Genomic DNA, 15,000 nt, shown 5'->3' with positions numbered 1-15,000 from the left:
GTTATCATTATAAAGTAGAAAAACGTCGCGAAAGGGAGCGGAAAACTCTAGCTTTTCTTGTGGGTGTTCAGGGATGGGAAAATGGGGTTTCAGATTCTGACATGAATTAGCACAATCCATTTTCTTTAGGCAGACAACTTTCTTGAGCTGCTCAATGTAGATGTCTTCCATATAAGTGAGAAGTAACTTTAAAATACATTAAACTTGCTGACATATATGGCAAGTCATTAAGTTCACATTACTCAAAATATTTATAAGTATGTAGTGTTAAAGTGTAAATATGCAAGGCTCATTTGAACAGTTTAAGTAAATGAAAGTTGAAGTAGGAACATTTAATGCTACTTTACTAAAGGCATTTATTAGATTTTCCTAGCAAGATGTCTCGAAAAGAAAATTCAAGCTAGTTGGAACACTTTTGCTTAAACTGTCAAAATTGTGAAAAAATATATATTTCGTGCTTATACCCATTTAGTGATAATAAAATGTTACACATATACTTTCGGCGAAATTCAATTTAGTAAATTTGTTTAATATGTCTATTTTAATTTATGTGCAGTCCAAAATTTTGGTTTTAAAAGTACAGTTTTATACACCTTAACTTAAGCATTCGGCAATGTTAACTTATGTAGCCGTAGCATTGTGTGCAGTAACGGGAGCATCCTGTTTTATCATCGGAGCTCTGGTACAACAACATCTTTCATTTAGACAAATCAAATCTGTCATGCTTACTGATCCGTATGTCTATCAATGCCGACAACCAATTTATAGGGCAGTAAGTCATTAATTTTATATTAATTAAGCATTTAAAAGCACTTAAATTTTAGTTGGCAATGTTTGGGCGTTCGTCTAAAAAGTCAAGTACAAGTTCAGAATCTAGTAAGCCAACAAGTATTGGAGACGAGTCTGGGACTAGCAATCGTTATTCCGAAAGACAAGATTCTGGTAGTGTATCCATATTCGATCACTTTGTAATGTGGGGTCGGAGGAAGGCGCATAACGCAGTGAGTCGAAAATTAAATGCGGCGAGAATTGTTTCTGACTTGGGATCGTTTAAGATTTCGAAGATGACATTATCTGTCGGCCCAGATGGATGCCCACATGAGAGTATTGAACATGTAGCTGATATTATGAAGTATGGATTTCCGGGCATGGATGAAATACACGTCTATAAAAACTTCGTACTCTCATACGATCGTCGCAATCGTATTGCCCATTGGGTATGTGAACACGTCAAAAGTGACTGCGTACAGGAGAGGGATGAAAAGACATTGAATAAGCCAAATGCCTACATAACAGACAATACAATACCAACGATATTTAGTGCAAATATGCGGGACTTCAAAAATTCCGATTGGGTTGGTGGTCACTTGGCCTCCCCTCAAAACTACAAATGCGATGCGCTCAAGTTTTTGGAGGCCTACAAGTTTACCAACATAGTGCCCATTAATCGTGGGCTAAAAAATCATATTTGGTACCGTCTGGAAAGCTATGTTAGAGACAAGGCGATCGAATTCGATTCAGTTTATGTTTATACCGGTCCTCTGTTTATGCCCCAAAGGATAACGTTCAGGAACTGGTCTGTTCGTTACCATGTTATGGGCATGAACACGGTTGCTGTTCCAACGCACTTCTTCAAAATCATCATAAGGGAGGATGAGTTTAATAGGGATTTGCCCATTATGGAAGGTTATGTTGTGCCCAATGCATATGTCGATAAGGATATGGATCTGCGCTCGTTTTTAGCCGATGTTCGTGATATTGAACACTTCGCAGGACTCAAATTCTGTGATGGCCAGCAACGGGATCAACTTGAACTGCCTGTAAAACCGCCCTCGATGACGGATTTTCAGAACTGACTAAAGTGGTCACGTATTACAACGCTTTTTATAAATAAAAAAACACCTTTAGCCAAATTTTTTACCATCTACCTATTGCCAATTTTCCTTAAAAAAAATGTAATAAATCTTGGCGGTTTTTAAAACCGATTTTATAATGTAATTAAGTTGGTAAATCAAAGAAAGTTCTTTCCAATGGGGTGTGTACATAATGTCTAGCTAAACGTTGTTTTGCTTTACAAGCCGCCCCCTTTTCGCATTCACAAGCTACCCCAGTAGTTGTTGTTGCTGCTCATGTGCTAAGCAAAACAAATGAGTTAAAGGGTTTTTACTTGCTAACTGGTAGCGCCACCCCGTCGCCAAGCAACCAAGCAGCCAAACCACCAAACCAACTCATTGTGCATGGTCTGGTGGGCAGCTGCTGGGCCCCTTGGCTTTATGGGGGAGCATGGCGGAGCTGCTGGAGCCGCTGGAGAAGCCGTAGAAGCCGGCATAATGGCCCCAACATAATGTGCACATTAGTGTTCGCACATTTATAGATGTGTCTATGGGTGTGTGTGTGCTGCATGTTTACGGCTGTCTCTCAGTGTGCGCGCAAAGGATGTGCGACCCAAGGAGGTGGCAGGAGTGAAAAAATCACAGAAAAATATGTGGCACAGAATCACGGCACATGTGCAACAGCAAAAGCAACAGCAACATTGGAAGCAACATAAGCTTCCACAGCATCCGCAGCATTTGTGAGCTAATGACATTATAAACATGAAAACTCCATTAATATTTTTTTGCTGTTGATTATGATGTTTCTGCTACTTTTTATGGTCGGTGTTACTCCTTTTTTCCAGCAGATGGTGCTGCTTCTGCTTATGCTGCTGCTGCTGCACCGCCGCCAACAGAAATTTTCACTCTTTTAGTCTGATTTTCCATTCGTCGTCGTTTACATTTTTTATTTCCCTTACAACATAAGCATATGAATAGGCCAGGGATTGGGCGGGGAGAAGAGCCACCATTTCTCACACTTTGCCTTGGTTTTTCCATAATTTATTTGATTTATTTGCACGCACGGCACGCGGCTGCCTGACAAGTAACTTGCCCAAGTAACTTGGTCTCCCTCCACCTATGTACGTAAGTATGTACCTTCGGGCTGAGGAAAGCTCTAAAAGTATTTTGATGCTTGACAATTTTTTCAAATTAAAGAACAGCAAGAAAGGCAGCAGCATCTCGCCATAGCTCACTTACTTGGCCAGGTGGCCAGGTGGCCAGGACCTTGCCACCGGCTGGTTAAAGTTGGTTGGGTGGCGCCACTGCTCCACTTGCCCCATCATGCGATGCAAAGAGTGCTGCATACGAGATGACAGTTCCTGAGGAGTTGAGAGTGTGTGTGGGCCAATGCATTTCAATGGTTAAGAATGTGATCAAGATTGGCCGCCTTCCAGATTATGGCTTACTATATGGAAAATTTGAAAAAAGAAGATTGCTCTTCTTCTAGAACCTATCGATTCATCTGGAAAACATTTACCTTCACCTGAACTAAGTTTAAGATAGTGAAATAACAAAATAAATAGATGCATGAGGATGCTCTTAGTTCATTCTATTAAGGAGCATTTTCCGAAATAGTGGCGGCTAAGCAAGTATTTCCTTTATGATTAACTGACAGCATTTATTCTTAAAAGCCTTGCTAACTTATGCAAAAACTATTTATCTTTGACTGAATATACTTGCCCACTGAATTTTTATCGTCGGTGGGTCGAGTGGCAATTTCATTTAATTTTTATTGCACTTCGCCGCTAAGGTCCTTTCAGTCTGCGAAACTTGGCCGTCTCTTTCTAGTGCACATGCAATAAGTTGCACTCCATTAAGCGGTTTTTAATATAAAAGTGCTGGCAGGAAAAGCGGGCAATCGTCGGAGATCTTTGGGCTGAAAGCAGTTACATTTTCATTGGGGGTATATTTTTTTCTATTTCTGTTTTCAAAGGCAGCCAGCCCTTGGCGGAAAGGCAAAACTGCCTTGGCGTCGTCGATAATGGCAATTGAGTGTTGCATTTGCTTTGATTTGCTTCTGGCTTGGATTGGACTTGGATTGCAATGTAGTTACGATGGCTTGGCTCTTCCATGGGTCCTCCTATTCGGCGGGGCGCATTTCGCATTTGGCATTTTGTTTTTATGCCCGCTAAGCTTTTGTTTGCCTTCGCCATGCTCCGCTTGGCTTGGTTCCCTTGGTTGTAAATGCAGTTGCAGTTGCAGCTACATCTGCAGCTGCTTCTGTTAGCGGCTTACGCCGGTTTCGATGCCCCGATTGGCTACACACTCACCGCCTCCGACCTCCCATACCCTTTGGGGCAGCCACCATTGGCAGCGTTTGAGAAATGTTATAGCGGCTTAGGGATTTGCGGTTTTGTGTTATTGCTGCTGCCACAACCGCTGAGTGCCTTTGGGCGACGACTGGCGCCCTGCTTTTGTCAATTTGCTTGGCGCTTTCGTTGCGATTTGGCGCTGGCAAAGCCACATTGCACATTGCACATACGCACTGTTGCCGCAGGACGGCCACAGTCCCAAATGAATTCGATTTCCGCCAATGGCTGATGCACTTACTCTCCAACGGATCGCTCACGGAAAAAAGGGTTTCATTCGTGGAATTAATCAAGTCGGGCTTTATTCTAAATTGAGTGAGCTGCTGAAGATTGTTCTGCCTTTTGAAGCTTTGGATATACAAAAAGTATTTAGTTAATTAAGGCAGATGGGAATTTTAAAACACGTATTCTTTAATAAGTCAGTTCTTATATACATACTAAAAGCAAAAATGGATACTTTGATCATCTCTTAATACACATGTCTTAACTCCTTAAATTTCGATGATATTTATATACTTCTATGGGGAATGCAGGAGTCATAACTTTTTGCTGGTTTCAGCTGGCAGTGGCAAGGAAAATTCAATCAATGCCGCAACAAAGCTGAGGAAGCCTGGCAGTGGCCCAGAAGCCACTGGAATCGCAGCGACCCTCCTTTTCAGTTGTCCCGCCCAGCAGGTCACTTATATTTCAGCACTAAATGCTGCACAACACAATTCATTTTTGTGCAATTTCCCGCTGTGTTGCAAGCTGACACTCACCCACACCAGCGCATACGTGCAACACCCATATAGCACCCATATAGCTTTTATTTTTGGTATTTCTTTCCTTTTTTTTTTTTTTTTTGTGCTGACCGCCTTTCTGGCTTTGGCCAGTTTTGAGCTGCAGCAATAGCTGCTTGAGCTGCGGTTAGCTTTGCTTTTTGGCTTTTTTATGGCGGGCTGCGCTTTAGATTTTTGGATTTTTTATATGCCGCCCTCCTCGTTGGCCGTATTCAGTTTGGTTGTTTTGTTATATATATTTACAGAGCTTATCTTTGACCACACGTATGTTGGCAGAGCAAAATTGTTTTTGAAATTGAAAAATTGCAATACAAGCTGGCTGGGCCGGGACTGGGGGTCCGGTTGGGTCTGGTCTGGTGGTAGTGGTGAATGTACTGGGGACGCTGTAATACAAAATAATGCGAACTGAACCCCTCTCCGTGACCCCTGACCCCTGGGCAGAGCACTCCACTCTTGGCCAAAAGCGCGGCATTTTTCTTTTGGCTTTTAGTTTTGCCTTGCGCCCATTTTTTGTATAGCTCGCTGCCGCTTGCTTTTATTTTCTTTGTTTAGCATTTTCATTTTTTCGTTTTTCCAGCACTTTTTTGTATTTTTTTTAGCAGTTTTCCTTCTTGTTTTGCTATGAAATATGCAGTCAGGAGCGAAGAGCACAGTAAGAAAAAATGCTTTGTACGCTGGCATCTTTTTTCTACATATATATTTTGGGTTTTCTTTATTTGTATATGTTTTCTTTTTTTCAAGGATGCTGCAGGTGCTTTGGGTGCATCTGTCCAGAAGTTATGCACATATTTAAATAAAGTACTTCGAATAAAAGGAGATAGAATAATAAATAAATGATGGCCGGGACACACATAATATTACGATTATTATTATAGCCTGGTTGGTGTTACATGTCGCCATGCCAAAGTGCTGTTGGGATAGAACTTAAACTAATTAGCATATTTGCCTTTTGGGCAAATTCATTAACTCTTTTTCAAGCCCCAATCAAAGTCTGTTTGATTAATCTTTTGCCAAATCGAAAGCCCACCATATCCAATCACCAAGGCAAGCCAATAATGGCCGAATAAAATTTGGCAAATTTCTGGACACGTTTTGGTGTAAACATGGGCACGAACATTTTGTCAGGCCTCGCCGACCGAAAATGGCAAATAAAATCAGCAAATAAATGAAAAGCCTGACAATTTGTTGATGGTTTTTCGATGCCGAGCGGCGTTTTGGGCTTAGATGAAAATTAATTTTCAATGTTTTCCCGCATCTCCATCTCCGGCCATGTGTGTGAGCGGTGTTTTGGTTGAAAATGAAATAATTTTAATTACGTTTGGCTGCATGCGAAAATTGGGAAAATTTCGCGCTGCCCGCTGCCGCTGTGAGTCGGTCATAATTATGCAATGCTGCAGTGCGAGAATTTTAAAGCGGCATTGGCCTAAACCAATGCGAATAAGGCTCTAAGCCCCGACATTTTAGCAAATTGTTACACGAATGACGCGGCGCGGGGTCAAAGGCGACAAAGCATAACGGAATTAATTGTGCGCATTAAAAGGGATTGCACAAACATTAAAAAGGGATTTCTGGAAACGCATTCAAATGCCAGAGACAAACCAAACCAAATGCGATAATGAGCAATTCACTTGCATAATGCCCGTTCGCGGTTTGCAATACCTCATAAAAAATTCAACACAACAATGTGGCTGCGCAGTGCTGCGATACATACATATATATATTTATATACTATTTAGCCGCATAAATATCTAAATCAATTGAAGGGAAGTGTTATTGATTATCTTTCACTTGCACGCTTGTTTGCCATGGTTAAGCGTTTGTGGGCTTAAATAAATAACTTGCGTTTATTGTTTTAGACGAATTAAGCCTCTTTAAATTATGGGCTTAAAGGGTGGCAGAAATTGCAATCATTTTGTGCCAAGTAAACACACTAAATTTACTTGCTAAAATATGTCCCATTCTGTTAAACAAACACCTTATTATATTTAGTAAACAGTATTTTAATTTTTGGTGACAAGCAAACCCTGGGAATAAAAGAAAAAATTTCTATCTCAACTTTAAACGCTTAAATGTAAGTAGGTCGCATTTCTAGTTGAAGCTTATTGAGATAATTTGGCAAACTGTTGCAATCTAAAGATCATTACCAGTCCTTTTGCAACCATTTAAGGCATGAATCTATGGCTCCGATTTCGGTTTTGATGGCCGCTCCCACTTAGATTCAGTTTCAGATTCAGTTTCGATGGTGATTCGAACAGCTCACCCAGGCAAACAATCGGCGATGGTTAGCCGGGCCATGTATTTGATTAAGTGCCAGTTGAAAATTGAATGATTGTACTTCGATACAAGGAGCGCCTGCGATACGAATCGAAGTATCTGGTGGATGCACGCTGACAACGTCCGTGGCTTCGTATAATTGCATGTCGGCTTCCGACGCCTCTGGATATGCAACAGTTATCTTACCCTAGCCTGGTGTATACCAGAGAACTGCAAGGGTGGCATTTTTTACCACTCGACTCACACCCAACAATTTTGTGTGCGGGTGCTACCCGCCACGCACATCGCGGGTACTGACAAACACACAGTATACATCTGCACATGTAGACAAGACACCCCGTTGTGCCCGCACCCGAATCAATACGGTGACCTGCGTCGCGGGTGCCGATCATACTCGGCACCCATAACGGAGGGTAGAGAAGACAAACAGTCAGAAAAAGACAAATGCCTAAAAAGGGATGAGTGACAAAAACACTTGTGGGTTTACCGTTAAACACATGGGTGTTTCCAAAAATACTCGGGTGTTTCTAAAAATATTCGGGTGATAGTCTCTATCAGTCTATCTACTCTTGTAGATAGTCGAGTCACAGACAAGATGCGTAACTCCATACGTTTTACACTCCATACGTTTACACACTATTCTTTCGGCGTGGCTCTAGACTTTGTCGAATACTTTGTAAAATATGCCCTTCATCTTATTATTATATTTTATTATAATTATATATATTATATTATATTTTATTATATTATATATTATAAATATATATATATATATATATGTAATTTAATTATTATATATATATATATATATATATATATTTATAATATATAATATAATAAAATATATTATATATATTATTAACGTTTTTATTATTTAAATGTAAATTATAGTAAAAATAATAGTAATAGTAATAATGCTAATAGCCGAATCTATGTACATAATGTCACAAAATTCATTTCAAAAATGAATTTATGCAAGAATATTTGTCATTAGAGTATTCAGCTAGCGACTTGTGAAAAATTAGTAAGGCAATGATTCGAAACGGGTGACACCCGACATGAGCACGAAATTTTTCTTGGGTATTCCCTTTTACCCTTCATTTCTTATACCCGTCGCGCTTCCACCCATACAAATTTTAGGCGTACAAAAAATGACCTGCGGCCGATCGTTGACTGTGCGTCCACTCACCCATACGGCTCTTGCGCAGCAGGCCTCGGGTGGTTTTTTTACTCGTAACAAAAACACAACGTTGGTAAAACACCCGAATATTTTCTGTTGCCGCAAGTAGGGTGTCAAAAAAGACGGGGTGCCTAGAGACCGAGTGTTTATCGGGTGGACGTAGAGTGCCAGTGGCGGGCTGCAGTTCTCTGGTGTATACCCTTTCTCCAAAGCCGGTCATAATTGTTTTGCCATAGGTATAAGTAGGGTTTCTGGTGTCTAAGGCTTAAAGGTGCCTGCATGTAAAATGTGCGCCTTTGAAAAGGTATGGTAGTCAGCTTTAAGAAACTTTTAAAAACATTTCTAAGCTGTAGTGACTGGAGTTGAATGTGACTTTTGTATGGCATAGAAAAACGCTCTTTGAAAGGGTAACTCATGGTGGTAACGCATTTCTGCCTACGATCTGGAGAAACCACCATGCGTTTTCATAGTACTTCCGCATTCTGTCCAGTCGAAGCGACAAGGGGCAAACGATGAATGCGTGGCATTTAAAACAATATAAACGTCGGCCGCGCACGAAGACGACGGCAGTTGGGGGATCCTGGATGCCAGGCGATGGCATGGGGATAGGTCCCGGACATCCAGACTATCCGTATCCTTTGCACGGCCAGAAGCATGACCACCAATTAACGCAAGGCGATGCTTCCTTTTCCGCTGGCAGCATAATGTGCGCGCACACGTCTGTCTCCGTCTCTTTCGCCGCTTCTATGCCTTTCTCTTTTCGTCTGCGTGGGTGCATTGTGGTTTTCCCGCACACACACATGTGCGTGTGCGTGTAGACGGCGGTGCATTGTGTGTTTTCACAGGAGAATGCAATTTAAATTGCATTAAAATTGATTGAATTCATGGGGCGCAGTAGCCTGGGCCGCTTTTCCCGCCGCTGACTGCATGCCAGCAGGCCGGGCATCCTGTCAATGGATCTCGGGATTGCCCTTTGCCCCGGCATCACTCCTCCAGCTCCTTGCTCCTTCGTCCTTCGAGTGGGTGGTGTTTGTTTTGTGCGCCGTTAAGTGGGCAGCTTGCTTTAAAAGTTGTTTATACACAGACATCTCAGCATTTCACTGTACGCACACATGGCCCCAATTTAAAAGGACTCATGAATTGCCTTACTTTGGGTTACGATAGTGTTTGTTTTGTTAATGCATATATACTTTATTAAAAATTACAAATTTAATGTCATAAATCTTTGGGCTGTGAAAGCGTTCACAATAAAACCGAATATCGATTTATATGTTTAAAGCAAACACAAATGATAGTCTATTTATAAAGTTATTACCAACAATAAAGATTTCATGGCTAAAAGCCGACACCTGTGAGCCCTAGAAAATTATATTAAACCATTTGCACCTCTATGCGATGGGTGTTTTAGAAGGGACTTTATATCGCTTATTGCACGATGGTTTCTTTGTGGGAAAATGCCATTGTGCTGGCCGGCACTTGTCCATCACAATTCCATTAGCGGCTGGTTAAAGTGAACGACCATAATTTGCGTGTGTGTCACAATTACACAATTATAGCAATCTGGCCGACACGAAGACGGCTCCCAGGACTCGAACAAAAGCGTACTATACAATATTTATTTTCCCACGATTATTTCGCCAGTCAGTCAGCACACCCCACCCCCTTCAGCTCACCGCATTTTCCTGATGCTGATTCTTCGGCGGTGGACTTCTTTTTGTGTGCGGCTTTTAATAAATGCATGTCATGTGCACGGCGGTGGCAACAAAAATGGCAACAAAAAAATAAACAAACAAAAAAAGAGGAGAAAAAACACTAACGGCTCGTTGACCGCAGCACTCAACAAAGGTAGCAATTTAAATGGCCAAAAGGATGGGGACCACTGATGCACTACGAAATAAAATCGCAATAAATATAAGCGAAGCTGACATAAATGCGCTATTTTAGTCTGATTAAACAAAGGCCGCAATTAATTTGCCAGCATTGAGGCGATTATAGAGCCTTGCCGATCGGGAATCGGGATTGGGATTGGGATTGGAATGGAGATTGGTATTGGTATCCGGGCTGCAATGGCCAATGGTAAATGGCCAATGAGCATATGCATTTATTTTCAATTTTCCGCGGCAGTTGCAGCGCTCAGATGCTGCTGCAGCGCAACAATTAATGCGCATTAATGAATTATTAATTTGTGTACGCGCCGCCGTCGCCCCCAAAAGTATGCAATTAAATTCTATTTGTTAATTTATGGCCGCATCCAAATATGCATTGATTATGCAAATGGAATTGGTCTGGCCAACGGCTCTGGTTTCAGACTCTGGGCTCTGATTCTCATTCTGATTCCGATTCCGATTCAGATTCTGATTCTCGTTCGGATTCGGATACTGGCCCTGGGAATGCCGGCTTTAATCAGAGCGGATTTCACCTGTTTTTTTTTTAGCCGCATTCGGTTGCGTTTTATCTCCGTCGCTTTGTTTAATTCATGATCTCTTTTTGCAGTGAAACAAATTGTTAATGTTTAATTGCATTTTTGATATTTGCCTTGTCCCGCTTGAGTCGGCTCTTCGTCCGAAACGACGTAGCACTTAATTTATTATAATTAGAGTTAATCTTACGTTTAATTACATTTAATTGCCTTTGCACTGGCGCCCAAAAAGCAGGCGGAGGTGCGCCAGTGATTTAATGTAATGAATAAACAGGCAGCTCCACTGAGCACGGAGCCGCCTAACTGGGCGACAATTGGACAATTTAACAGAAGGTGACAGCTGTGGGTGTGGACAGGCCCGAGGAGATAAGATAAGAGATTGTAGATGTTATCGATTACTCGGCCAGAGGCCACCCGAGTGGGTGGATAAGCTGCAGGTAAAATCAGGTGGGTGGACTCAATTAGAAAGGTAATGGGTCTGCAGCAAAAGGGGCCTCACTAAACGTGCTGAGAAATGATTACACATACATCAAGAACTGTTAGCGTGGGAAAAGCAAAAAGGAGTGACACACTATATTATAAATTATAAATTAAAATGTGTAGGATATATACTTTTAATAAGAAAAACCCTCATTCGGTGTGTCGAATTTTTAGGTGAATCAATAACGTGTTTTCAAAAGACTTATTGTCTTAGTAAGCAGCACTAAATTCAGGGGAAGAATTCAAAAAATCAATGTATGTCGGAAAGTAGGGCAATTATATTAAATGGTTTTTACTTTCTATATCGATAATATCAACGTAATGACATTAAGCGTCGACCAAAATAGACAATAGAATATAATGTCGATGAAAGCTTATTTTCTTGTAAGAAATGAATGAAATTGAATACTAAATTTGGATATCTTGATGTGACTCTCATTTGATTCAAAATTCAGATCGATAAAACCATCATTAAAGTGTGTAAGCCTGGGAATAGGGGGAACCGCCTTTGGGCAGAGTACATGCATCTCCCAGAGCGTGGCTTTCAGCTTTTAACGCCATTTTTATAATCTTGGCAAGTTGCAAACTTTTCGGGCGCGTCGTCTTCTTCTAAGCTTGCACCCACGCAAGTGCAACATCGATAAGTTTTCGTTGTAGTTCGCTGGTCTTTCCCTCTCCACGACTCCACGACTCCACATCCCCACCTTCCCGATTTCTCGATTTCCCGCAGCCAGCCCACTTCCGGTTTCGTCCTTTTGGATATCCTGTCACCGCGGCGAAAAGAGGGGCCGGTGGGCGAAAGTGTCCATTAAGCTCAGCCATTCGGTTGGCAAGCTTTTTGGCCAGCCAAGTGCTGGCGGTGCTAAAACATCTGTACCGTGTGCGCCGTGGCGTGTCCGATGGCCAGGTGAGCTTGCTCCGCCGTGGAGATGCATGTGTATCTATGCATCCGTAATTCACATGCTCACAATTTGAAATTGTAAATTTTGTGTCTTGTTAGTTGGGGAGTTGGGCAAATTGGGGGACTGAGGACGAGGACCTGAGGACGTGGGGACTGGCGACTGGAGACTGCGGACTGGGTAAACGTGAAGCGAAATAAAACAACGAACAAAATCAACAAACATATGGTAAAGTGCTGATTTGTTGCTGTTGTTTTATACGCTCACTCCCTTTCTCGCTTTTTCTCGACTGCTCGTTGTTTTCATTGTTTGTCGAGTAAAACTGTTACTTGTTTTTTCAGGCTGCCATTTTTGCTTATTTTAGACCGCACATATTCTCACACAGACGAGCACACGTGAAAACAAAACACAAACACAGAGATACATTTGTAGTGCAGGTAGCAAAAGAATAATGTGGCGTAGATACCTCCTACGCCCAAGACGTTCCCATTTCCATTTTCAACTTCAACTTGAACTCCAACAGGATGCTGGATATGGCAAACTGAATACGGGATGCTCGCAATTTATGCCCACTGTATTTGTTTATACAAATTTAATGAATACACACTGTGTGGCAGCCAGGCAGCCATACCATTGCATTGTTGAATCTATGTAAGTACATATATGTGCCCAAATATATATCCGGAACCCTAGGCGTCGTCTATACTTTATGCTTCTTTTCGAGGCGTGCGTTTTGCATACGGCGGAGTATTCGGTGTGCTGGGTAATACACAGCCTGCAAGGCATCCTGTAAAATGTTGGAGTGATGTGAAGGTGCAAGCTGCCGGGCAGTAGTTGCATTAAACAATGCACGTGCCCCAACAATGTCTGGAGGTGGCTGCCGCACGATGAAATAGGTGAAAGTTTCGCTTATCCAACTGAATTGCTCCTCCTACTTAATAGTTTTCCCATATGTGCATATTAAAGCTGATTTCCCCATTGAATGGCCAGTAATCTGTTTTTTTCTAAACACATTAGTAAAAAACTCAAAGCACAAAGAGTATTTATTTGTATAATATTATAACTTTATTTCTTAAGTTCGTAACGTTCGAAATAAATAGTCCTTTGTTGTTGGCAACTTAGCCGAAAATGTATTTCACAGCAAAAGTGTTCTCAAGAAGACGAGCAACAACAATTCGTTCGTCCTGTCTAACTATTTTTAATTTTCCAAACACGTTTTCTTGGTGGAAAAATCCTTTAAAAAATAAAACAAGAAACCGAGAAAACAAATAGAAAGTCGTGGCTAGCAAGAGAAAAAAAATTGTTGCAACTAGTGTAGTTTGTTTATGTTAAATGCGCGGCATTCATGTGTGTGTGCGTGTGAGTATGTGTTGAGGGAAAATGGCAACAGTGTTTGCAATGGTGTGGGTGTGCCAAAACTTTAGCTTAGCTTAACGCGTGTCCTTGTGCGCTCGTCACAGTTTGTAGTTGTAGTTGTTACTTTAAACATAGACCGCAGGCAAGAGAATTGAAGAGGGTGAAAAGCGGGGAGGGATCTAGAAAAAACCCACGGGGCGGAAAGTGCAGTGAAGGGGCAAAGGAGGGGCCATGTGACTGACAGCACACTGCGAAGAGAAAACTTTGCGTTTTGCCTAAGTGACGACGTGCGACAAGCGGCGGCAGTTGGCCAAAAAAGAACTGGACAACACTGCAAAAAATTTATTAAACAGATATTTATATATATATTCTTTATAATTAAATTATAATAATAATCTTAAAATCATTAAGCAAAATCTAAAAGGATTTAAAAAAGGATAGAATAAATCCATATAGAAAAGATTAATAACTTTGTTTATTATGAGCTAGCAGGAATGCCAATTTTGTCCCTATAATCAACAAATTTTAATGACATTTTGTCCTCAGTAAGTTGTCATATTTTTCTGAGTGGAAAACATTGTTGTCCCACACACTTGCTACTTGCAACTGTGTTTGTCCTCCTCCTGCCAGGACTTTTAATATTTAAGGAAGCCTGGTCCTGGCCAGGAGGCTCCCATCGTCCATCGTCGATCGTCCGTCTGCCGCTGCTGCGTTTGCTTGCCTCACTGGCTGCCAACAGCAAGAAAGCAGTGGCAAAAGCAGCAACATCGACGCACACACACAGCAACATGTGTTGAAAGTTTTTGTTGCAAGGACTTGGTTACACCTCTGCGGCTGGCTGTGAATCTAGATTGCTGCAACAAGGAGTTGCCGGCGCCGGTGCTGCTGTTTCCTTTTAGTTCGGCTTCCCCCAGCTTTTTTGCAAGTTTCGGTAAACTTGCCACTTGGCCAAAAAGCAGAAGACTTGTCCCCGCCATGCTCCCGATGGAATGTATCTCAATGTGTGGTAAAATAAATTTACAGCTTGACCGAAAGGAAGCAAGATAGAAGGACAGACAAAGGAGTAGAAAAACTTCCCACAAGCACATCGAATGCGAAACACTCTTAGTTCTTGTTACTGTTTCATTAACTCCTTAAAGAAGTATATATTATTATGCATCCCATTGCTCAATAGATAATTATTATAAATTAATTATTTATTATTTGCTGTTAAGTACAAAGGCAATTACTATTAAGCCAAGTAGATGGAAATCAACATTCTTATGTCACGCCCACACATTGCACTTATACATTCGAATATCTTACCTGATGAATAATTAACGGATAACTTTTTAGCCTGCCAAAGGACAAAGCAATCCTTTGAGTACCCATTGGTCAGCTTGATGTGCGCCACGTTCCGGCCCAGCCCGTTCGGTTTCTGTGGTTACTAT

At 41.5% G+C, this 15,000-nt stretch overlaps 1 protein-coding gene across 1 annotated transcript; it reads left to right on the top strand.

Moving 5' to 3' along the window:
* The first annotated feature begins 421 nt into the window (after nt 1–421).
* Nucleotides 422–1,927, top strand: LOC6728578 (endonuclease G, mitochondrial). Its single transcript, XM_002103883.4, has 3 exons — nt 422–772; nt 825–1,001; nt 1,056–1,927. Exons 1-3 carry the CDS (start codon nt 614–616, stop codon nt 1,854–1,856), a joined length of 1,137 nt encoding a protein of 378 aa, XP_002103919.1. The 5' UTR covers nt 422–613; the 3' UTR covers nt 1,857–1,927.
* Nucleotides 1,928–15,000: the final 13,073 nt, after the last annotated feature.

The sequence above is a fragment of the Drosophila simulans genome, chromosome 3R, assembly GCF_016746395.2.
Source record: "Drosophila simulans strain w501 chromosome 3R, Prin_Dsim_3.1, whole genome shotgun sequence".
Classification (NCBI taxonomy): domain Eukaryota; kingdom Metazoa; phylum Arthropoda; class Insecta; order Diptera; family Drosophilidae; genus Drosophila; species Drosophila simulans.
Note: the sequence above shows the minus strand (reverse complement) of the source record. Positions and strands in the feature narration are given on the sequence as shown.